The sequence below is a fragment of the Chelon labrosus genome, assembly GCF_963514085.1.
Source record: "Chelon labrosus genome assembly, chromosome: 14".
Taxonomy (NCBI): domain Eukaryota; kingdom Metazoa; phylum Chordata; class Actinopteri; order Mugiliformes; family Mugilidae; genus Chelon; species Chelon labrosus.
In genome coordinates this window covers 8,571,334-8,597,356 of record NC_140347.1, presented here as the reverse complement: position 1 = coordinate 8,597,356, position 26,023 = coordinate 8,571,334, and the positions used below count along the sequence as shown (strand labels likewise).

The following is a 26,023-nucleotide window of genomic DNA, read 5'->3' as shown; positions in this document are numbered from 1 at the left end:
AAAAAAAAAAATAGAATTTATCTCCTTTTTATCTTTTAAGAATTTATCTCCTTTTTATCCTGCAGGAGAAGTGCTTTGTGATTTAAATATATTTGTGTGCACATCGTATTGTTTTCTTTTTTATTATTATTATTATTCAGTTAAAATATTAAATAAAAAAATAAACAATAAAATAAAAAGTATTTTCCTGTATTTTTTTTAATAATATTTCTTATTTGTTTTTGGAAATGTATTTAAATAAAATTTTAGTTTTGTGATTTAAATATATTTGTGTGCACATCGTAGTTTTTTAAAAATTATTATCCAGTTAAAATATTAAATAAAACATAAACAATCAAATAAAATATAATGGGTGTATTTTCCTGTATTTTTTGTTTTTATAATATTTGTCATTTGTTTTTTGGTTTTTTAGTTTTGTGTTTTAAATATATTTGTGTACACCTCCTAATTTACCTTTATAAGTTTATTTTAAATAAGATAAATGGAGGTCAGATGTATAGATAGTGAATATTTAGAATAAGATTAGTCGTTTTAGGAATTTAAATAAAATTACAGGAAGCTTAATTAGCGCATAATGATGTAATCTCGCTCACTAATTAGTTAATGTCAGCAGCGTATGTTCAGGAATCAGCGCCTTTAATTAATCACCGTTTGTTATTGGCCCTTAAATGGTTAACGGCTCTGCGCGTTCACAAGACACGCAACGGGGGCGCGCAGAGGAGCACCGGGAGCGCGACGCCGGAGCAGATCAGACGGCAGGTCGGTCGGTGAACCGATAGACACAGAGACAGAGAGAGAAGTACCCGGCGACAAAGAAGCAGACCTGAGCCTTCGGTTTCCGCGGCGGTGGCGTTGTCTCCTCCGGTGTGGACTTAACGTTGCGGGAAGTTTATTTTTATTTTTTTAATTCAACAGTGCGGACGCGCGGAGAAGGTCAGAAAGGCTGTCCACCATGACGGGGAGCAGGGAGGAGGAGAGGAGGAAACTGGCCGACATCATCAACCACTGGAACGCCAACCGGCTCGACCTGTTCGAGATCAGCCGGCCCACAGAGGTAGGGAGACCAGCCCGGAGTGGCAGGAGAGGCCGCGGACCCGCAGGCCCCTCTCTGTCTCTGTCTCTCTACCGTGTGAATGGGAGACCGTAAAGCTACCGCTGTCTTGACACTTGGGTTGGAAATGTCGGAAGCCAAGCTGCTGCGGGCGGCGTGGTTTACTCGGGTTTACTCGGTGGCGAGTCCCCGTACGTGCGCGGAGAGAATCAATACCAAACTCCATTGAAAAATCTGACGATTTTACTGTTTCGCAGCAAACACATTTAAAAATCTCGGGGCCTTTTAATATTAAACAAATATCGGGCCTTTCATCGCAACTAAACAATTAAACGTTAAATTACCCACAGTTTAACATCGTGTATATGTAACTATCTATTATTTATTTTTAAATAAACATTTCTCACCAACCTAGCTAGCTGCTAGCTACCGCCCACAACTGTATATTTGGGAACTATCATAAATAATTCTCAAAGTTGACATCACTTTAAAAAAATAAATAAAAAATAAACAATAATAATTCCCACAATGATAAATGTGCCGAATTTAAATCTTAAGTGGGCACTTTGCGGATAATATCTTGAGGCGTGTCCTTTGAAGCGTGTATCGCCTGCGATAAGAAAGCCAGCACCGATTCGCCGGATTTTGAATGGAGTTCGGCGTGTTGTTATCTCCCAGCTCGAGAGGGAGCGGGCACGTAATGGGGCTAGCTAGCCAGTTAGCAAGCACCTTACCTGTGGAGCAAACACGAACCCTGCCGTCGTGTTAAACGGAACAAGTGCACCAACTAATGGCGTCTTCGTATCACACACATTATAATTATATTTAAGCGAGAGCCAGAAGTTGTAAGACAGACACATCCAGCTATGGCAGTGTTAGCTGTGCCTGTAGCCGGGGGTTGTTGCAGCAGCAGCAGCAGCAGCAGCAGCAGCCCTACAATGGCTGACAAGCCCGGCACCACGGTGAGGTTGTTGCATACGTTGGGTAAATAGATAAAAGCTTAAAGTATTAGCAAACAGGCTGGGTGTAAATGACTGAGCAGGGCAATCAAACTGCTGCTGGCCTGAACACAACCTCCCCTGTCAGTGTGTGTGTGTGTATGCCATGCCACTGGCCGTGTACACGTCGTCCTGCATTGTCCTCAACACCACAGCTAGCTTGATGCTGCTTGTTTGACCAGCAATCATTTGGATCCCTGCAACATATTGAGGAGCAGCGCTGTGTTTAAAGCCGGCCCCAGTCTGGGCTCAGGTTGTGGTTGTTGTTTACTAATAACAGGATGAGAAACTCCTCCCTGCAGGCTGCAGCTAGCTAGCTAGCTAGCTAGCTACCAGCCAGAGAGCAGCCTGGGCTTGGTGGTGTCTCAAGTTTAGCCAATATCCATATAACCTCACCCCTGACCGGTGCATGTCATGGCTAAGTGGTTTTGATTTAAAACTGGGGCTCTGATTGTATTTTTTTTCTTTTAGGCGGGTAGCCCACCCCTCCCCTCCTCTCCCCTCCCACCTCTCCTTGGATAAGGGTGCAATAGGGGGGCCACAGGGTCCCCCCACTCCTCTTCTTGAGCCGATTAATTTATCAGGATTGAAGCTGGACGGCCGGCCGTTTGGTCAGAGTAGCGTACTGCTACCGTGTCTCCATGCTGTGAGGAATGATTAACCCCCGTGCAGAAGTTTCCCCAGGCCGGACAAGGGGGGGGGGGGTCGCTTCGTCGCTTCGTTGCGGCGGTGGCGGCGGCTGAAGCACGCGTCCAGTAGAACGTGATTAAATGTGAGCAGATGCGTGGCCTTCCTTTTTTTTTTCCACGACCACACCCTCCCCATATGTCTGCTGGTCGAGGAGAGCCCCCCGAGCCGCACAAGTGTCCTTCAAACCGTCCAACCTCCTCCTTTCAGAGTGAAGCTGTGCGTGAAATGTTCTTTGCAAAAAAAAAAATATTCAGCTTGATCTCTGTCATTGACTCACATTTATAATTTGTTGCACACGTAACCAGAATATGTGCTCATTTAAAAAAATGTCTCTGAATATCAAACCAACTCTCGCCCGCTGAGAGCAGTGAGATCATTCGTGTGATTAGATTAGTCATGGATGGCTGATTAGTCTGGAGCAAAGGTTCTCAAACTTTTTTAATCTCGCAGAGCCAAACTGAATAAGTCCTGCTGTGGGTTTTGTGGTGTTTTTTTTTTTTTTTTGTAACATAGCAGGTACTCGTGTCACGTGGGGGTTCACAGTGAGCAGAGATGTGTGGCGTTTTTTCTGCAGATTCAGTAAACGCTGGGTTTTCGAGGCTGTGGCGCTTACAGTGGCTTGCTAACCTATAATTCTACGTTTGGGTTGGATGTGTGCGGCTTTAAATGACGCTCCTGATTTTAATTTCTTCATCTAGCTCGGATGATTCCCACTCAGAAAAGGTGCCACCGGTTGATGTCAGCAGTCGCGTTTGAAGATTTGCTTTGTCAGGATTTTTGAGCATCAGCACCTGCAGGAATCCTCCAGGAGTTTGGATGTTGACAACTAATCACCTCAGCAGCTCTGTGTGCTTGGAAAGCTGCGCACCAGGGACGAGTTGTTGGCAAGTTTGACGTGGGAGCAAGCTCAGTAGTTGCACAATGATGTAAAAGCAAGATTTTATATGCATTTATATCCAGTTAGGTCCAATAAACGTGGCTAAGTTAGTTATGTAATCGAGTCGGGTTTAAAGCGCCGACTCTGGACGCACATTTTTACACAAAGTTCCCGTGTTAATTATCCCTGATGCTGTTTCACGTACAGCTGTGGGACGTTTCCTCGTTAGTTCTTCAATTTACCCTTTGTCGGGGCCTTCTGATTGGTCGATTGGTTGCTGCTGCTAGCTCAGACATCCATTCCCCTAGAATAAACATTGAAAACCTGTAATCATTGAGTCTAGAGAGGTCACATGGAGTCTTTTATCTGCTGTACCCACACTTGCCGACTTAGTTCTCAGGTTTTCGGCGTTTTTTTCTATGGAAATGGATTTCCACACGGCAATTGTTTGTCTAACCTGGTTAACAATAACATAGGAAATCAGGACGTCACAAAAGGGCAGGAGCCCCCTGGTTGGTGGTCAGTGGGAAACCCAACAGAGGGTGAATCCATGAAGTAAAAGGTCTGGAGCCTATAAAAAATAATATTTTACTGAATGAATACCTTTAAAATAAAGCTGAGAGTCCCCACTTTAATCCACTATGGTATAATGTGTATATAACTGTGTTTTAGCGTAACAACGGTGGTGTCAGTCCATCTGTGTTGGAGGCACATATCCAGAACATTACCAGTACATACTAACACACATCGTACGGGACACGCAGACCTTGCGTTTTTGCCCCAGGGACTACGCCAGATAAATGATGGAGTAGATGAAGCCTATCGCCTTACAAATGTACCCTCGTGGCACTCAGTCACCGTGTACTCGGGGCGGCGTGTATCCAGCGATATATAATGAGGCGTAAGGAAGTGGCAGTAATTAGCAGGTAGTACCCTTTGAGCCGGTAATTACATGTAACATTGCCATTAATCAGGTTGGGTTCCGTGTTTATTGTGTTGACATTTTCCTGTGACAGCGCCAGGCTGAAGCTGAAGCTGCGGCTCGGCGGTGAGGTCACTTCCTGCGTGACTTTTATTATTATTTCTGTTATTTTTTCCTCCTCACACGAGTGCTGAATCACGTAAATCAGGTTCTGACAATGAGGAAATGCCGCTCGTCGAGGCGAGGGCCGATCAGATAAGACGACTGACTACACTTGTCCTGAGTGCCGACCCAAAGGGGAATCTTTCAGATTTAAGAGTGACCCAGGAGATTTTGTCTGTCCAGTTTTCAAATTGATTGGGAGAACGCACATGCTGTAGATTACTGAGTCAGACTGGAGTGTCTGCATCAGCTTAAAGCAAATTATTATAATAAGATCTAAATTTAATACATTTAAAGGTAATAAATGCTCTGAACAGACTTATAGAGCTTTTACATCACTGCAGAGCTTAAAGCAAATGTTTCTTACTGTTATTTTATCTTAAAGAACAAGCTGAAACAAGGACAACTGGACTTGTGGAGTTTCTTGAAGACTGGAGTTGACTCTTCACTAGGGATGGGCGATATGGACTAAAAATTATAATTTCTGGTATTTATCACGGTAGCGATAAAAACGACGATAAATCTTTTTGACTATAATCAGAGGTGTCAAGTAACGAAGTACAAATACTTCGTTACTGTACTTAAGTAGATTTTTCAGGTATCTGTACTTGACTATTTCTTTTTCTGACGACTTTTTACTTTTACTCCCTACATTTTTACACAAATATCTGTACTTTCTACTCCTTACATTTGAAAAACAAGCTCGTTACTTTTTTAACCTCCACGTAAAAGACGTGACATGATCGGACATGACTAGAGCATCGGACTAGAGAAGGAAAGTCTACGATGCGCTTCCTGTGTTCTTCTTCTACTGTTTTGAACAGGCAGCCTGTTTGTTAGTTTGAGCTCTGCTGCCCCCTAGTGACTGGAGGCTTGTTTATCGTTCAAGCATCAATAAAGACAGTAATACTGAAAGTCCACCTGACCCCACTATTTGAGAACTACTGGTCTAATGTGAAACAAACAAATTCATGTATGGTGTGGTTTCTGTTGCTATCATTAGCTTTTTGAGGATTTTTTGGAAGCTAGTTTACAACATTAGCAATGCTATGGAAACACACCTTTTGATAGTTTATAGCTAACACTACTTAGCGGTTTAAAAACAACAACCCAATAACCCTCATTTTATTATTAAAAATTATTCAGATGTTCATGCAGGACATCTGGTCAATTCAGTCTAGATTATTCTGCTAGAACTTTTTCATTTTGCAAAATTAACGGATGAATTGTTTCATTAATGGCAAAATCATTTTTACTTTTTACTTAAGTACATTTCAGAGCCTGTACTTTCTTACTTTTACTTGAGTAAAGGAGTTGAATCAGTACTTTTACTTTTACCAGAGTATTTTTTTACACAAGTATCCGTACTTTTACTTAAGTACAGAATGTGAATACTTTTGACACCTCTGACTATAATGCATTGGCAAGTTTTATCTGAGGTGTTGTTTTTTTACCGGACTATTTGGATGAAGTCGACGCTGCTTCTGCATCCTTACGCATTTTCTGGCTTTCTTCATATTCTGGTTTGTGTTTGTGTTTGAGGTGGTGGAACAAATTCGTCGTGTTACTGTCCTTTTTATGCACCACTTGTTAGCAAACCTTGGATGTTGTAATTTGCTGCTCCGCATCAGACTTTTTAACCCCTTCATGCCTAGTGTCGCGAATTTGCGACATACCGTTTCCGTTCAGACTGCAGCCGAAATAACGCATATAATACTCCAGTGTCGGTTTGTACACATTCAGAAAATTCCTAGGAAACTCTAGTTTCTCGTAGGACCGGCCGGAGTGGTGAGCAAAAATACAAATATTTAATTTCTTTATATAATTAAGGGGTTAAAAACCAAACCAGATAATGGAGGTGGAGCCTCGTTTAGGAACGAGCTCCTCGCTGCCCGGCGTATCCGCTCCGCCTTCCGCCGTCGTCAATTTGTCAATAGTCCACACGTGTTGGGCTGCGAGTGTGTCGCGCACATATATATACGTCATCTATGGGAATTTATCGTTTTTTATCGCGGGATGACATATTCTTACCGTGGGGGATGTTTTTGACGATGTATCGTAAACGATGAAATATCGCACATCCCTCGTCTTCACCAGTCTTTTAGAACTGAAGAAGCTACTTGGACATGTGGCTGAACGTCTTCAAGAAACCCAGCTAGTCCAGTTGCCCTTGCTTCAGCTTGCTTTTTAGACGTGCCATCACTCATACAGTTGCACTAATTTGTATCTCGTGTTCATTTTAGATTTAGCCTGACGTAGCCATACTCAATTCTAGTCAGAATGTGAGTCTGATACCGCTCCATAGGGCTGTGATTATGGGGCGTGTTTCAACCGAACCAGGAAAAAAAATGCCTCTGCACTCAATTGGATAGACCTATAACCAATCAGAGCAACGGAGTGTGCGACGCATGTTAAGCGACGAATACCCCACTGGGTTTGCATTGTGTCCCATCTTCTTAGCGACCGTCGGAGCCAGCTGATAAATTAAACTTTTGCCGAATCCCGTAGGAAGGACGGCAAAAACATCTTTCCGATTAACAAATGCCTTGATCGCATTTATCTGTTCCTCTTTTAAAATTAATGCGCTGTCGATATCTTCTAGAACAGACTCGATGGCAGAATCTACACATCTCAGTTCTCCAGCGGCAGCCATCTTTGTTGTAAACAAATGCAACCCAAGCGCTCTTTGGTGACGTGGTTACGTTACTGTTGATCATCTGTCCATCATCGTATAAAGCCCGCCCTGAGAATCTGATTGGTACGAACAGCTCCTGTTCGAGCATAATTGCGCCTTAACAGAGCGACGCCAGACCGAACTTCCAGACCTCAAATGTTGTGGGCGGGACTAAGTTCGGCTGGCACCCAGGCTATTTTAGATTAGGGATGCCCCCCATATATCCGGCCACCGAAAATTTTCGGACGAAAGACTTTTTTTTTTTTTTATCACCGAAACAACACGGCCAAAACAGGATGTTGTGATGACGCAAGCAAAGACCGCAGCCAGCACGGGCGTGTCTGCCGTGTGGATGTATTTCAATATATAAAGTATTATATAAATATTATTATATAAATTTTCGGTTTCGGCCAAGAATTTTCATTTTCGGTGCATCCCTAATTTTAGATCCTTGACTTGTGTTTATTTTCTGTCACTGGTTTTGGTTTTTATTAGTTTTCTGGTGGCTCCCATTGGAAAATATAAGTAATCTAGTCTTCAAAGGTCCTAAATTCGTGTAAACATGTGAGAATATATATATATATATGTATAGTAGCTCAAGTAACCTGTACCTTTGTACTGAAGGTTGAATTTAAGAAACAAGTCAAGAATGCTGATTTAAGAGGATGAAGGAGTGGGCAGCTGTATAATTCACGTCTCTAAATACAATCCTCATCTCTGCTCTTTGTTGCTTTGCTGTCAGTAGGTTCTCAGCGTGTTAATGTGCTGTGAAATCCCCAGTATCGTGTCCTCAAAGCTGCCCGGAGAGGTGGAAAGACTGAGAAGCACGGCGGTTTGTTGCATTCACAGGAGACTAAAGGCTGCGAGTTTATGGCAGGAGCGACCGCACATCTGGTCAGCGGTTTCCTCCCGGCGCAAAACTTTCACTGGCTGGTGGTGCCGCAGAAAAGATATAACCTTAAACGAAAAGCATTTATATGAAGTCTTCACACAGGAAGACGGAAGAAGAAGCTTCAAGTGCGTTTAAGTTCGTCCTCTTGACTCGAGCCGCGTTCTTGAGAAAAGTTATTTACTCGCAGGAAGCTCATATCCACCTTTCCCTCTCGTGGGATGTAAAGTGCTGCCTGTAGTAAAACGCAGACTCGCCGTGACATCAGCGGCCGCTCCACGCCCTTTCCCTCCCCCCCCCCCCCCCCCTGCGCAGGAAGCAGGAAACCTGACGGGAAGTGTGTGTTTTGTGGAGATAGTGTGTTTCCTGGAATGACTGTGTTGTTTTTAGTGATGCCGGCTCGGATTTTTTCCTTTTTATTTCACCAACTATTTCCAGATTTCAGATCTCCGGTGGCACCAGTGTTGTGTTGATGTACCGAGGTAGCAGGGTGCTCCGGGGGTGCAGGTTTGATCCCTTCGCTCAGTGTCGTCTGCTCTTTCTAACCCTGCTGCTTCCTGCCGCTCTCTAGAAAATAGATGCATTAAAGCAGAGTTGGAGCTAATCTCCGTGCACAGTCTCGCAAGACGGCAGCGAGGTTTCTAATGACGAGATGCAGGAAAGGACGTATATTTAAAAAAATGAAGAAAGAAATCAGTCTGAGGATTTTATTAATCAGTATCCGAGCTTTCAAATGAAGATGGATTTGAAAATCTTTTCTTTTTTTAAAACCCAGCCCTGTTATTGAGTGTTTTGCCTCGACAGGCACAGTTTTCAGAACGAGCTGATATTTAAACTATTTTCACAACCGTTTGTTTGGTCTTTTAATGTTTATAATTTAAGGCAGGGGTGTCAAACTAGTTTTCATTCGGGGGCCACATACAGCCCAATTTGATCTCAAGCGGGCCGGACCAGGAGGATAACAGAATAATAACCTATAAGTAACGACAACTCCAGATTTTTTAGCATTTGTTTTAGTGCGAAGATGAACGAGTAAATTAGGAGAATTTAAGAAAATAAGTGCAATTTGTTCACATTGCTGTCTGCTGTTTAGTCCTGGGTCTCAGTGTTGTGTTCTGTCCACTAAATCGGTAGACAAATAAGGGATAGCAGTTATTTTCATTAAAATATTTCACGTAATTTTTCGCACTTTGCAAATTCATGCTGCGGGCCAGATCAGACTCTCTGGTGGGCCACTGTCGGCCCGCGTGCCGTATGTTTGACACCTGTGGTTTAAGGTGTCGTATTTTAAATGTCTTGCAGTTTTCTAACCAAAACGCCGAAGAAACTGGAGCCACTTATTACTGTATTATTATTATTGTTGGATTATTATTTTATGGAGGAAAATGTTTTACCAGAGGCGTTTGGTAGTGCATACTATAGCTTTCGTTGTTCAGGCTGTCACCTTTTTATAACGAGGAGCTGGCGAGCTGGCTGCTGTTTGACTTTGACTGAAAGGTCAGCGTCGGCCTGGCGTTGCGTTTATCCGTTTTTCGGCAGCAGCTGGCTGATATTGGGAGCCCAGCGGAGGCCTCGGCCACGACGACGACGACGACAGCGGCACCACGAGCTGGCACTCGGTCACACGGTAGCTGACTGCTGTCTGCGTTTATCTCCGTCTGCATTGTTCCTCTCTGTGTGTTCATCGGCCCTCTCCCTCTCCCTCTCTCTTTTCTGTCTCTGTCTCTGTCTCTCGCATCACGTCACGTGGCTGCTGCTGGCTGCCTGCGTCACCATGGTAACCCTGAAGCTGTGATGAGCGCAGACTACAGGAGCTGAAGGGAAAAAATAAAATCGTCGTCGTCAGGCTATGATGATGGTTGTGGTTGAAGGTGAAATGCATTTCACCAAATTCTCCCTCCGTCATCTGCCTCCTACACACGATCCACTTAGATGTCTCTTCTATTTTCTGTCTTGCAGCTTTGTTTAAACTAAAAGTATCTGTGGTTTAACATTAGATCCAGTTCCAACATGAGCCACTCACTTCCTGTTGCTATTATTTGACGTACGCAGAGAAACTCAACGCTAGCTTTTTAGCAGTGCAACAAAACAACGGTGCAGATACACTTATACTGGTGTAGGCTAGCTTGCAGCTCTTGCGGGAGTATCAACCAAACATTAGCAGTAAGTGTAGACAAAAGGGTCGTCCAATAGATTGGGCTGTCAGAGTTAATCTAGTGTGGAGAGGGTAGCTCGTACCTTGGCTCCAGAAACGTTCTGGTCATCCAACGCTGCCATAAACTCCCTGATGCCGTCTCCAGGATGGATTGCGTGTTTTTTCATGGTGAATCAAGGTGGTAGTATTGAATAACAATCACCTACTACCACCTCACCAAACATCAGACTGCTCTTTCCAGAGTAAAGTTCTTCCACGCAGCAGTTTAGTCACGTGGCATTAGTTCTTCTGCTTCTTTAATTTTTGGCAGCTTTGACGCTAGCCAACGAAGAGGTTGAAGACGTTTTGACGCTGCAGGGACGTGGTTTTGGTTCATGGCAGACCTTAAACTAAATAACTAGGGATGCACCAAAAATTTTCGGACGAAAAACCGAAAATGCACTTTTGGGCCATTTTCGGCCAGAAAATTGCTGCGGTTGTTGCTTGCACGTGTTGTTTCGGCGATTAAAGTCCAAAAATTTCCGGCCGAAAATGCACTTCTGGGCCGTCCTCGGACTTGATTGTGATTTAGCCACTAGCTGCCCACCCTCTGCTGCAAGACTAGGAAATTACTGAATCCTTTTAACTTGTCTATTAGGGATGTTGCGACCAGTATCGGTTGTCGATCCAGGCATTTCTAAAAATGATCAGATCAGTATCGGGCTAGTTATTTATAGGGATGCACCGAACATTTTCTGCCGTTTTCGGCTGACAATTGCTGCGGTTGTTGCTTGCACGTGTTGCTTCGCCGACAAAAGGCTGAAAATGTTTGGCCGAAACAGAATGTTGTGATGATGCAAGCAACAACTGCAGCAATTTTCGGCCGAAAAAACGAAAATGCACTCTTGGGCCATTTTGGCCGAAAATTGCTGTGGTTGTTGCTTGCATCATCACAACATCCTATTTCGGCCGTGTTGTTTCGGCGATACATTTTCGTTTTTTCGGCCGGAAATCTTCGGACTTTTATCGCCCAAACAACACGTGCAAGCAACAACCGCAGCAATTTTCGGACGAAAAGTTTCAGTGCATCCCTATAAATAACTAGCCCCATACTGATCCGATCATTTTTAGAAATGCCTGGATCGACCCCCGGTACTGGTCGGGTCATCCCTAGTAGACAAGTCAAAAGGATTCATTAATTTCCTAGTCTTAAAGCAGCAGAAGGTGGGCAGCTAGTGGCTAAATCACAATCAAGTCCGCGTCCGAGGCTTCCAGTTGCAGCATCTATAGGTGCGTCCGCCGTACCTAAAATAGAAGCACCACGGTGACTATTTTGGTCTTCTTAAGCTGGGCTCAGACTGCTGCAGTTTTAAAACCCTGTCTGATTTTGATATCTGGTTGCGTCACAGATATTCTTCTCTCAAATCTCAAACCTGTTTAGAGTATCGTGCCAGATCAGGGAGCTTTGAACGCATCGCCGGTAATCATCTCGTAGGGGGAAACGGACGTAAACAAAGACGAGGGCTGTGGTTCAACGACCTGCTGTAACTAAAAATAACTAGAAACAGGAGGCTAATCAAGTTCAGAGGAGACAGTTCTGCAGATTTTTACTGAAAGTTTGAATTGGTCTACAGTAGCATGCTAGCTAAAGTTAGCCTTGAATGCCCTTGTAGATTCCTTTCTCTTACTGGATGTTGTTAAATTGTGGATGTAGTCTTCTATATTCAACTTGCACTTTTGAATGAACTGCTCATGTTTTATTGCTTTTCTAATGAGGAATGGACTTAGTCCTCTTGAGAGGACGGAACAGCTGTTCATTTCAGTGTCTTAAGTCTTAATTCTGGCTGCCGCTTTGACCATTAACCTCTCAGACCAGGTTTTTTTTTTTTTTTTTTTCCTCTGCAGCCTCCATCTCCTCGTAACACTCTGCAGGCCTGAGATAAGTCTAGCTCTGCATGTGTCCCACAGTCCACCTGCGTCGTCCCTGTTGCCGTCGCGCTCATCTCGCCAGAGTCTGCCTATCAGTCCGACCAGATGAAGCCGTAAAACGTGTCGCACGCCGCGTTTCAGGGCCGAACGGCGGACGTCTCGCAGCGGCTCCATCACGTAACGGGGGGGCAAAAGATCACGACCACGAGGCTTACGGCCCGTCCGGCAGAGTTATGTCCCGTCTCTCTGTCACGCACATGAATGCATGACTGTATGAGCAACCTTGCAGCTCATTTCCATCAGCCGAGCGCTGCTTTCCTGAACTGCAGTCGGTCCAGTGAAAACAGCTTGTGGTTTAAACATTAGCAAGGCAGTAATTCCTTGCGTGCAGGTCGTCATAGTCGCTCAGCGTGGACTGGCACTGCGGCGCTCTTCACTCCTCCAGTGTGACAGCATGCAAAGGGGGTGAGGCTGTTCTTTATTTAGACGTGAGATATCGCGCTTGCACTGCAGCCGCCGCCTTAATATAGCTGACAAATCACAAATTTGTTTCACTCGGTGGCTGATTCTGTCAATTACAGCAATTAAATATGTTAAAAATCACAAGAAGGAGGCCTTGTCTGTGTCTAATCTTCTTCCAGCCACATACCCCAGATCACTGTACCAGCTGTAATCAATGCAGTTGGCCTCGGTCTATTGGCCGCCGCCCGTTAAATAGAAGGATGGGGGGTCACGCTGGACAGCCAGGTTATTTATTACCACTGTTTATCTCCAGCTTGTTAGGAAGTCCACTTCAGCTTCATGTACCACTGTCGAGCTTGTATTTGGGCTACGGGTGAAACTGATTGAAACGGCACGTTACTGCTACGTGTAAAAAAAAAAAAAAATAAATAAATAAAAATAAAAATAGGTAGTTGGATAAAACCTATCGATGATTTCTTTACGATGTGATGTTCTTCTGGGAAACCTGGATGTTACTTTGACACCTGGATATCGTTGCAGACCAAGCAGACCTCTTGGTAGCAGCAAGGTCACCCTTACTGGTCAAAAGTAGGGGTGCACGATAATTATCGGTCCGATATCTGGAAATTATGACGTCATTCCGATAAGTCCGATATCATAACGAATGGTCCCGATAATATATAATATATATTTTTGTCAGTGCTGCGGTGTGAGTGGTTGTTTTAATCAATCGCTCCAACTCCCACATGAGACCTGAACGGCCTGAAGTGAATGCTGCGTTCAAGTGGCATCGGTATAATCGGAAAAAACAACATTCTGGCTGAAAATACTCCATCATGTCGGAAAACAACTCGTCAACTCGGTCATGATTTTGGTCGTAGCTGCCATCACCCAGGATGTTACACATAAACCACAGAAACATAAAAGGCCGGAAAAACAACTCTCAAACAGGGAACAGGGAACTTCCATCACCACTTGAATGCAGCACAACGTGCATACGTTTGTAAACAAACAACATGGCGGCGGCGGCGGTGGCGGTGTGGGACTTTTTCTAAGTTTCCGAGGATGACTTTTCTCTGGCTGTTTGTAATAAATGTTTAAAGAAAGTGCCACGAGGTGGAAGAATCAGCACCAGCTTTAATACCTCGAACATGAAAAGTCATTTGAAACATAGCCATCGATTCGATGGGGTTTTGAAGGCGTATGAGGACGCCAGCGCGGCTTTTGCTCATTAGTCTTCCTCATCTTCAGGTATGTTATCGGTTATCGGTATCGGTTTTTAAAAAAAGTCATCATGCATCCCTCGTCTAAAGCCATGCAAACCCATACAAAACAAACCGTGATCCACTCTGTCTTGACTTCTTTTCAACTCTTTCAGAGTTTGAGCTTTAGTAGCTCATCTGTTTGATCAACCTTCACTCCCCACGTGCATCAGTGATCCTTGACGGCCCATTTTCACCTCTTTTCCTACTTGGACCACTTCAGATCCGTACTAACCACTGCAGACAGGGATCACCCTACACCAGCTGCAGCGTTTTCAGTTTTCTAGCCCTGTCAAAGTTGCTCAAATCCCTCCATTCGTCCATTTTTCAACTTTGAGGACAAAATGTGACCTTGCTGCCTAATGCATCCCACGTGGTCGTAATGTTATGGCTGATCAGTGTATGTTGATATCTCAAAACCCATGTTTTTACCGAAGCACTAAACCGACGAGGTGTGTTGTAGTTTTAAGAGATTTAGCAGCGAGTGGTATTTATCGTGATGCACATGAACAACTAATTACAGGTACTTTTCATTTTTTAAGCGTGTGCCATCAAGCCCAACGCTGGACAACTTTGCACTTTAGACACAGAAGATGTAGATGCCTGCAAAACAGCACCCGAGTTTCTACAGATTATGGAAGAAGCTTAAGAAGCTTTTAAATAAACGTACGTTTTGCTGTTTGCAGAGTATTTAGTGGGAAGTCGTCCTCACTACACAAACCTGCGATCCACACTTCTTCTTCTTCTTATTTACTCATTCTGTTTAGGTTGCAAATTTTTATCAGCTAATTGATTGTTGCTTTACCTAACGGGTACTTTAAGCCTTAAATTAAACTCGGCCAATCTTGCAGAAACCGCGCTCTACTTCGGAGGCAGTTAATTTTCCACCATTGGCCGCCGAAACCTGATCAATATATGCTAAACTGCTCCCTGAAGGAGCTTCCCTAAGCACTAAGAGTAACACATCAGCGTTGTGCGAACGTGGGTGTTTAATTTTGTGTTTTTTTTTTTTTGAGGATCCAACTGGGTGATATGTCAAGCTTTTCAGGGTTCTTACGGTCATGGAATCCCTGGAATGCAATTGGACTTTGGAAGAGAGAATTCCAGACGGAGAAGGTCGGGTAACGCGATAGGTTCTCTGTGGAAATTGGGGAATGTCGGGTATTCCTGCTACAAACGGAATGAAGGAAATACTTCTCAAAGATGTATTTATTGCCTGTTGACTGTTTGGGAGCCAGGCTGCAGCGCGAGCCAGACAGGTGACTCATTAATAAACAAGATCTACGCGCGGGGCAAGTCACTGCAAGGCAGAGGCATGGAGTAAGCATTTACCCCCACACAGCAGGAGTTTCTTCCCCTGCGTTACTTCGGGAAGCACCTGTAGTTCATAATCTCTCTCTTTCTCTTTGCCCTCTCTCTTTGTGTCAAACACGCATTCCTTCTGTGTGATTTGGCCTCTCTCTTATCTATCTTTTCTCTTTCCCCTTGTTCTAAAACAAGCAGTGTATTGTGTGTGCTCAGCAGAGCAGCCCGCCCTCAAAGCTGTGTGTATATATGTGTGAGTGTGTTTGTCCCAGCCAGCCCGTCAGACCATGTTAATCCCCTCGGAGGCCCGACTCACCACCTCCTCCTCCTCCTCCTCCTCCTGCCTTGTCCCCCTTTATTTATTTTTTATTTTTTTTTAAACCTCCTCCGTCCTTCATTGGTTTGCGTCGTCCTCTCGTCTCCCAATACGCTCCCCCACCTGTCAGTCACAAGCTGCTCGCGTCCATGCAGGCCAATCACGCAGGAGGTAACCCCCCCCTTCGTTCACTCGCTATTGACCTCACAGGATCAGACAGCAATCAGTTCAAGCACTAGTGGCTGTTTAGCACCGCTCGCGACCAGCTCCCATGGTGCATTGCGGCAGATCAATGTCTTAAGTCGTGGGCCTGCAAGGAGGGAAAATTTGGAAGCGGGGTCTGTGTAATCACCGGGAGTAATAAGGAGTAAAACCAAATGTTTGCTGCACGTTTTCTTGTGGCCGGAGGAGCTGTGGTTATATTCAAAGAAGTATTTATCAAGTGCAGCGTTTGGTTAGGCTTGTGTTCCTTCGTTATGGTCCTAAAAGTTGAAATCTAAATAGCAGTCAGGTTTGTGTCCAAGTGTTGCACCCCTGCAGCATTCAATGCAAAGAACTCAAGAAGGATCCATCACCGTAGATATTTAAGGCCAGATTGCTTTACAAAGACATGAAATACTTGCAACTAACTAACTAACATGCCAGTAAGTGTTTTGCACGGCTTGCGACCAGCTCCCGTGGATCTTTGCAGATCAGATCAGTGTCTTAAGTCAAGGAGGTAAAACATGGATAATCATCTGGAGCAATAAGGAGTAAAACCCAACGTTTGCTGCAAGTTTTGTTGTGGCCGGAGGAGCTGTGGTTATATTCAGAGAAGTATTTATCAAGTGCAGCGTTCGGTTAAGCTTGTGTTCCTTCATTATGGTCCTAAAAGTTTGGTGAAAGATGGTGAAATCTAAAATATTAGCAGTCAGGTTTGTGTCCAAGTGTTGCACCCTTGCAGCTTGGTAGATATCTAAGGCCAGATTGCTGGACAAAGACGTGAAAGACCTGGAAATACTTGCAACTAACTAACATGCCAGTAAGTGTTTTGCACGGCTTGCGACCAGCTCCCGTGGATCTTTGCAGCAGATCAGTGTCCTAAGTCAAGGAGGTAAAACATGGATAATCGTCGGGAGCAATAAGGAGTAAAACCCAACGTTTGCTGCTGTTTTGTTGCGGTCAGAGGGCAGCACTTGCAGAGCAGGAACCAAAACAATGGATTCCCAATCTTGTTTGTCAAAAGCAGCAACGTTTGCCAATGTTTTCTCGTGGTTACAGTTAAGCGGTTGTCAGGCTGCAACAAAAATAATGGACTCCCAAATCTAATTTATCAAACGCAGCGTTTGGTTCAGTTTGTATTTCTTCATTATCATCCTAAAAAAAATAATTGTGAAATCTAAAATATCAGCCAGTTGGGTTTTCTTTCCAGACATCTTGCAGCGTGTAAATCAGCCAGGAAGGAAGGATCCATCACAGTAGATACCCAGGATAGACGGATACTGATGGCAGATTTAATCGATGTGAATGAACTCCAGCCTGAAGACATGTTTGAGTCCTTCCAGTTAGATGTATTCGGATACGTGCGACGAGACAATAAGTGCTTTGCACGGCTTCGATGGATCAGTGTCTTAAGTCAGGGCCAACAAGGAGGAGCAGTCTGTATAATCATCTGGAGCAATAAGGAGTAAAACCCAATGTTTGCTGATGTTTCGTTGCGGTCAGAGGGCAGCGCTTGCGGAGCTGCAACCAAAATAATGGCTTCCAAATCTTGTTTATCAAAAGCAGCGACGTTTGCCAAAGTTTTCTTGTGGTTGGAGTTAAGTGGTTGTCAGGCTGCGACCAAAATAATGGACTCCAAATCTAATTTATCAAAAGCAGCAATTGATTAAGCTTCTGTTTTTTTTTTTCTTCTTCTTCTTTAAATTATGGCCCTAATAAAGTGAGATTACGTGATGTGATTATGCCTCTAAAGTCTGACATACCGACTGCTGACTGGCTACTTTCCAGAAATCCAGCAGCATGAGCAACAGTCACACAAGAAGACATGTTTGACGTTGAATAAGCCAAAAACATGGACGCACTACACCTTTATGTCGTCCTAGACTGAATAAGTCACAAGAAGCACTGAACAGACGATCTGTTGTGGTTCTTTGCAGCAGATCAACGTCTGAGTTGTGCAAACATTGATCGTAAAATTCAAAAAAAGAGCAGAAGACGTTTGCAAGATGTTTGAAATGTACTTGTAGTTAGAGGGCAGAGATTGTAAGACTGTAAAATGTACTTTTTAGTCAATTTTTATTGTCATCCAATGTTCCATGTTTTTCATTAAGAACATTGATCTACAACAATCGGGCATAACATTATGACCACCTTCCTAATACTGTGTAGGTCTCCCTTGTGCCTCCAAAACAGTTCATCAGACTCATTAAAGAATGGACATGGGCCTTCTGAGGGTGTCCTGTGGTGTCTGGCAACAGGATGTTGTTAGTGGGGGGCCTTTGAGGGGAGGGGCCTCTGTGGATCATCCCTCAGATACTTGATCAGTTTGGGATCTAGTGAATTTGGAGGCCAGGTCAACACCTTGTGCTGTTGTTCCTAAAGTGTTTTTGTGGCTGCATCCTGCTGGGGATGGCTGCTGCCATCGAGGAGTGTCATTGCTATGGGGTGGGGGGGGCCTGGTCTGGTCTAGGTGGGTGCTACATGTCTAAGTAACATCCACACCAATGAATGCCAGGTCCAGAAGTTTCCCAGCAGAACACTGAGTTGTCACAAGATGGTCAATGTTATTTACTTCTCTGTCGGTGGTCATAATGTTGTGGCTGGTCAGTTACAAGTTATTGTTGTGGTGGAAAGTTGGTCTGGATTTGCTTCTTTGGTAACTGATTATGCTGCCAGTCAATTTATTTGAGGCTGGTCTTTACGTGGTGATGGACAGAAGAGTACCAGCAGCCATACACATCATCTGAACACCGTGGAGTTGAATTAGTTAACAAGTAAACGTCTCTGATTGTTATCTATCCAGTTGCATTCTGAGGTTTTTAATTCTCTGCGCTGGTTGAAACACGTCTCGCAATGAAATCCGCATTCACGGCGGGTCTAACGGTCAAAACCGTTTAGCGATAATGGCTTCTTTGGGGTGTAATTCTTTTAGATTACTTTAACTTAATTACCATCTTAACAAGCGCTCCAGAAACACACAAACGTATCTTTGACAAACTAACAACAGAGCATTCCAAAACTTATAAACCCGGGACCACAAAATATGTTGTGTTGCCTCTTGTGTGTTGAAATGTTTTCCTGGCTTGGCGTCGTCGGTGTGTGAAAAGCATCGGCATAGCGAACTCATGACGGCAGATGTGTGTGATGGACTCAACGGGACATTGTTGGACTTCACTCTGCATGATTTATTTATTTATTTATTTATTTTCTTTCTTCATGCTGCCTTACTGGGGTGTTGTCTCCGGTCTAGCTCAGTTGTTTCTCCATTATTCTGCACGGCTTTTATTGTGTAATGTATTTAACAACTTTACTTTGGTTCAGTCACATTTATTTTTCATCAGAGTAGCGTTCAGCAGCACTCATAATCCTAGTGTACACAAACCAGACAGACACTTGGCGCACTTGCAAGCAAACCCGTATTCGCCTTAAATTTGTCCAGAAACACGACACCTAGAACTGTTTCGCTGTGCTGCGTATTTGTTTAGCCAGGTTTTGTTTGCCAGTAGTCGTCATAGCCACTGAACGAGGTGTCAATATCTGAGTGTTGTATTAACGGCCTGTTCCACTGCCCCTCGGTAAGTGGCCTCGCGTGGCATGTTTTCAAGAAAGCACTTAAGGTTTATCTCACCGTATGAAATGCATCTTTACATAAACTCTTATCTGATGTACGCTCACATGCCAGTTCTTTAGGTACGCTACTGGTAAGAGCCCTGCACTAAATCTTGACTTCTTGAAGGTTATAGCATTCGGCGGTTTTCGTTTTAACTAAAGCCGTGGTTGGTAATACTATTAGATTGTACTGTGTTGTACCCACACATGTTTTTATTTTTTTGACAACTCTATTTGAGTCAGTGGCTAAAGGCTAAATTGCATTTCATCAAATCCAGTTAAACAGAACCATAGACTACATCCTTTAAAAATAATCGTCCGGTTGAATCACCACATTTCTGACGCTGTTTAAACATAAACTGAACGTTGAACAGTTGCGATGGGCCATTTAGTGCAAAGTGCATTTGTTTTCACTGGGGATGCACCGAAAATTGCCGCGTTTGTTGCTTGCGCGTGTTGTTTCAGCGATCAAAGTCCGAAAATTTTTGGCCGAAAAAACGAAAATGCACTTTCGTGCCATTTTCGGCCGAAAATTTATCGCCGAAACAACACGGCCGAAACAGGATGTTGTGATGATGGAAGCAACAACCGCAGCAATTTTCGCCGAAAATTTTTGGTGCATCCCTAGTTTTCACTAGTGCACCCAATAAACTGGCGCAGTGTTTCCTGCTGGGGTCTAATTTACTCCACCGTGGGCTAACGAACAACGAATCGGAAATATTTTTGCACCTTTCAAGCAATGTTGTGCTTGCGTTCTTTTTCCTATTGCTCCCGAAAGCGTCTCCCCCTCCCACCTCTCCCCAAAGCCGCCGCCCCCCCCCCCCCCCCCCCCCCACCTCTCCCCAAAGCCGCCGCCTCCCCCCCAGACCTTCCACACACTGGTCACTCACCTGCTCTGTATTGAAATTTAACCTGACGGAGAAAGCGGCTTGGCCAACTCGTGTAGCATGAGAAGCTATTTGTATTGTTCGCTAATAAGAATTCACGCTACTGCTACTTTTTAAAACCCGATGTTTGTGCTCTTGAGTTTTTTTTTTCTTTAGACCACGGAGATTTAAAATTACTTACAGAGGGTTGATCAAAACCCGGAGGAAACGACTCCAGACGTAACGTGAACTAGCCAAACTTTATAAGAGCTAGCGAGCAAGGTTAGACTTAAAGTCAGCTGTTTACTAAATGAGATTGATTCTCTGATACTTTATTTAATCTTACACACATTTGTCCACAGAAAGCCACGTCTCAAAAAAATTTTGTTTAATATTCATGTAGAGGAACTGAAGAGCTCCACAGGCTGCTGCTGTGTTAGTACGGTACGTTACAGACTGACTGACACCAAAAAAAACGTCATATATATGTGCCATATAAAGTATAAATAGTAGGGATGCACTGAAAATTTTTGGCTGAAAAAACAAAAATGCACTTTCGGGCCAAAAATTTTTGGTGCATCCCTACTAAATAGTTTTAATAGTTGGGATAGCATCATAATTGTGGGCTTCTATTAAGACAGTAGACTCACCCCTCATTAAATGTTGTGGGAAACACTGTGACAAGAGTTTAAGTGAAAGCATTGCTCATATTCTTTGCTGCAGCCTTAAGTTACATAACAACTCAACCAGAGGCCTGTGCTTTGGTCCTAGCTCCACTCCTATCATCTGCTGGTTGTTATTATTACCCCCCCGAACTTAGCTGCACCCTGTCCTCACCCTGTCCCAGCCCGGTCCGGCCCCACCCTCCTCCTAGCGGGGCCCGTTGGAGAATTTCACCAGAAATACAATAATACGGCGTGGGTGTCCTCTGTGATTCTGGGACTTCCCTACGCTCTGCTCCACCCCGTCATATTTGTTGATCTTAGCCGTCCACCTTGCTTCATGAGAACGGATTTGACGGGCGCGCACATTTCCATGCAGTAGAGCAGTGGGACAGCGGCGATGTTTCTTGGCCCGACATCGCTGACGCAAGCCCAGATTTAGGGTGGATATCTTTCTCATGAAAAAGAGAGTACAAATGTGTTTCTCTGTAGCTGCCATTCATCTTGATGTAATTATTTGCGACTTGAGAGTGTGTGTTTGTATGTGTGCGTACGAGGGGAGAGGCTGCTGTTCCTGGTCAGTTGTTTGTCGAAGGAGGCAGCGCCTGGTGCAAATTCACTGCATTATCCACCGGTGCAATCAGACACAGGGTTAACCACATAACAGGACTGATGCCGGCCAGCTTAGCCAAAATAGTGGAAAGTATGTGAAGCTTTTTTTCTTTGGAAATGAATTTTAGGCTTTTTCTTTGAACTGTGCTTTTTTGGGGAAAGTCCACATGACGTTATGTGCTTATTTGGATTCTTGTGGCATCACTTGGATCGTTTTATATGGATATCTGCAACTGTCGTCAGGATGTTTTAATGGCTGTTAGAATCATAACCAGATAGACACACCCTGGCTCTGGTATAAAAGGCTTTGGGAAGCATTAAAGTTAAAGAAGAGATCCGAAACACCAACTTCCTGTTGGTGTTTTGCAGTTCAAGATCACTGTAGAGGCACCGCAGTAAACCAGAAGAGAACTGGAGAAGCAAACGTCCTAATCGCTGTTAACTGTTCGCCCTGTTCGGTCCATTCCTGCACAAAGCCATCGGTCTGGCTCCAAACCAAAGTTCCCCCGCTTAAAATTTTTGGGCGGAGGAAGTTTGAACTGGCTTCCGGGCTAACAGTTTATTGTTTCATGTATTACACAAAAGGATGCCGGATGTTTCCAGAGTTTCTCTTTGCTATGTCGTCTTAAATTTAAAGGCACCTTTTTCAATCTGTGCAAAGTTGATTAGCCCCAAATGATTAATTGGTGACTTGAAAACAGTAGTTGTCAGATTAATCAATAATGAGACGGCGTCGTTAGCGTTTGGTGGTTGGGTTGACGAGAACTCAACAAAAACAAACTATAAACTGGTTGTTTCTGCACATGTTAGAAACTAAAATAAGTGTTACCCTTCATGTGGGTGGAGGCAATCTTTTTACAGATCAATAATGCAGCTGCAGTTCCAATTAAAATCAACACAAGTCATTAATGTTAGATTAAACTCAACTAAATTTGTGTTGAATGGTAAGATTAGGTGAAAGGGTTTGTTCTGGTGGAAGTTATGGTTGTGTTCAGTGGAAATTAAGTAGGAATGCACGGTAACTTTTTTTTAAAAACCGATACCGATAACCGATAACTTTCCGCTTCCAAAGGCCGATACTGATAACGTACCAATGGGTACAAGTCCAGGTGTCTTCTTTCCAGCTAGCTTGCTACCTTCTTTAGCCGCGCTGGCGTCCTCATACGCCTTCAAAACCCCATCGAATCGATGGCTACATTTCAAATTACTTTTCATGTTTGAGGTATTAAAGCTGGTGCTGATTTTTCCACCTCGTGCCACTTTCAAGTCAAGTCACGTTTATTTATATAGCAATGTAATTGACCCAAGCTGCTCACAGAAATAAAATATATACAGTAATAAAAACAAAAATATAAATGACAAAAAAATAAAATAAATAAAACATAAAATAAATGAAAATACATAATAATAATAATAATAATAAACAGATTATGATTGTAGATAAAAGAACATATGGTTACTGAAACTACTACTACTAGAGAAAGATGTACAGTAAAGTTAAAGATGCCAGTTAATATAATACTGAAAAGAAACATTATTATTACGAACAGCCAGAGAAAAGTCATCCTCGGAAACTTTGGAAAAAGTCCCACACCACCGCCGCCGCCGCCGCCGCCATGTTGTTAGTTTACAAACATAAGCACGTTGTGCTGCATTCAAGTGGTGACGGAAGTTCCCTGTTCCCGGTTTGAGAGTTGTTTTTCCGGCCTTTTATATTTCTGTGGTTTATGTGTGACATCCTGGGTGATGGCAGCTGCTACCAAAATCATGTCCGAGTTGACGAGTTGTTTTCCGACATGAGGGAGTATTTTAATGATTTTTTTTTTCTTCAGCCAGAATGTTGTTTTTCCGATTATACCGATGTCACTTGAACGCAGCATTCACTTCAGGCCGTTCAGGTCTCATGTGGGAGTTGGAGCGATTGATTAAAACAACCACTCACACCGCAGCACTGACAAAAATATATATTATATATTATCGGGGCCATTCGTTATGATATCGGACTTATCGGAATGACATCATAACTTCCAGATATCGGGCCCTGAGTATCCCTTGGCCAAAATTAAGCCAATATATATCTGGTTTGAGCTAGGTGGGGCTTTTTGTCAACACATGGGGCCTCAGTGGAGGCTCTAGTCGAGGTCCAGATTCATTTTTCTTATCAACAGGATTGTTAGATCCAGGTCATTTAGGTGCAGGAGTAGGAGACGGAGCTGAGAAGGAGTGCCGATGATTGTAGTTTGCCAAGTTTATTTTCCCACCATCCCTAAAAATGCTATTTGAAATGTTTTCCCGTATTAGCGGGGATTATGCAAAGTTTTCAGCTGAAACCCGAGCATCTGTCGGTTGTTAGCGTTAAGCTCTTATTTGGACGCTCTTTTGGAATCGCTGCTGTTTGAATGCCTCCCCGTACGTCCATCTCCTAAGTTTATTAATACACGTAAATAGCATGTTTATATTTATTTATTTATTTATTTATTTGCCTCCCTCCTTTGTTTGTCCACCTGACACCTGAGACGTGGGCATGGCCTGCCTACAAGCGCCATGGCAACATGACACCCGGCCCGAAGCGGTCACCATGGCAGCGTTGAGCGGCGTGTTGGGTGTTGGGTTGCATTGGCAGCCTGTTTCAGTTCAGAGGCAGCGCTGTGTTGAAGAGCGTAAACATGAGACTAATATTATCAGATGACTTTGAGTTTTTTTTTTTTACTTTGCAGATTGTGGACACGGTAGATTCAGACAGGATTAAGCTCTTAAACGACCTTTGTGGTTTTAATGGATCGTTGAAGGACCCCAAATAATGCTGTCCCCAGTGTGATACGGCTTTAAAGGCTAAATTACACAGCAGTTAATTACTGTTGTGGCCCTGGGTCACAGCAGGTAATCAAGATAAATAAATAAAAGGCGTTTACTCTTTGACTCGGCATGCGTGGACGGACTGTTGTGGTGTGTTGGTTACCCCCCCCCCATGTCTTGCACCAAAGTCACTCCAAGGCTGACAGAGAGGGGGTGGGGGGGTGGTTGTGATGCGTGCGAACCTGCATAATTCATAAAACGACTCATCCCGAGTGTGTTTTCCGTTCATGTGCGTTCTTAAGGGGCGCGTCTTTATTTTCCGTGCACGTTGGCGGGACCTTCAAAAACGCCCGCTAAGGTCGCACTCTTGTTCGTGCGTGCAGCGCCGTAGCCGTGATCAAAAGGTGGCGTGTTTAACCAGCCCCCCCACACCCCACCCCGCCTCCACCACCCCTGTAAACCACTGCAGACTATTATTGATCAAACACACCCTAAAGCATGTGTGTGACCTTCCTGGCTGTTTCAGAAGTCTTTTTTTTTCCCCTCCTCTCTCTCCTCTCTCTCTCTCTCTCTCTCTCCTCTCTCTCTCTCTCTCTCTCCTCTCTCTCTCTCTCTCTCTCTCTCTCTCTCTCTCTCTCTCTCTCTCTCTCCTCACTCTCTCTCTCTCTCCTCACTCTCTCTCTCTCTCCTCACTCTTCTTTTGTAGTCAGCTAAGAATGAGAGCGAAAAAATAATCAGTAAATGGAGCAGAAGTGGACGCTTCCTCTCATTATCAAGCTGGTTTCTGACTCTTGCTTTAAACGCGTCCATTGTTTTTGGATTGAACAAATAGACGTGCTGATATATTTGAAGTGGTCCTGCTGGTTGCAAGACTCCAAAGAAATAAGATAAAACGGTGAAATTTAGAGCTTTATGTTGAATGTTGTTAGTGGGGGGGCCTTTGAGGGGAGGGGCCTCTGTGCATCATCCCATAGATACTTGATCAGTTTGGGATCAAGTGAATTTGGAGGCCAGGTCAACACCTTGTGCTGTTCTTCGTGTTTTTTTGTATTTGTTCCTAAAGTGTTTTTGTGTCTGCATCCTGCTGGGGATGGCTGTTGCCACCAAGGAGTGTCATTGCTATGGGGTGGGGGTGCCTGGTCTGGTCTAGGTGGGTGCTACATGTCTAAGTAACATCCACACCAATGAATGCCAGGTCCAGAAGTTTCCCAGCAGAACATTGAATTGTCACAAGATGGTTTAAATGTTATTTACTTCTCCTGTCAGTGGTTTTAATGTTGTGGCTGATCGGTGTATAGAGCTGTGCAAAGGCCCTGCATGAGAGGAGTACTGTTGAGGTGTGTTGTGTTCTACCAACACTTGTTTTTGTTATTTTGACAACCCCGTTACAGTCAGGGGGATAGACTAAATAACAGAAACAGTGCAGGACTGTCATATTACAACGTATTTGTTTTGACTAGTGTACCTAATTATTTGGCATACGCAACAGTACAGAATGCTGTGCAAAAGATAAAACTGTGCGTTCATTTAGATTACTGTTACTGCAGTTGGTTGTCCCTAACGATATGAGATCCAAATCAGCATATCATTCATTTATTTATTTATT

The 26,023-nt window shown here is 43.8% G+C and overlaps 1 protein-coding gene across 4 annotated transcripts in view; it reads left to right on the top strand.

Moving 5' to 3' along the window:
- Window positions 1-587: 587 nt before the first annotated feature.
- afdna (afadin, adherens junction formation factor a) overlaps window positions 588-26,023 on the top strand; it is a gene marked incomplete at its 3' end in the record, with an annotated part of 118,714 nt that continues 93,278 nt past the window's right edge. For all 4 annotated transcript variants that reach the window (XM_084560061.1, XM_084560060.1, XM_084560059.1 and 1 more), the window contains exon 1: window positions 588-1,054. In XM_084560061.1, the coding sequence (XP_084416187.1) occupies window positions 953-1,054 (102 nt within the window). In that variant the 5' untranslated portion in view covers window positions 588-952. The remainder of the gene's footprint in view (window positions 1,055-26,023) is intronic.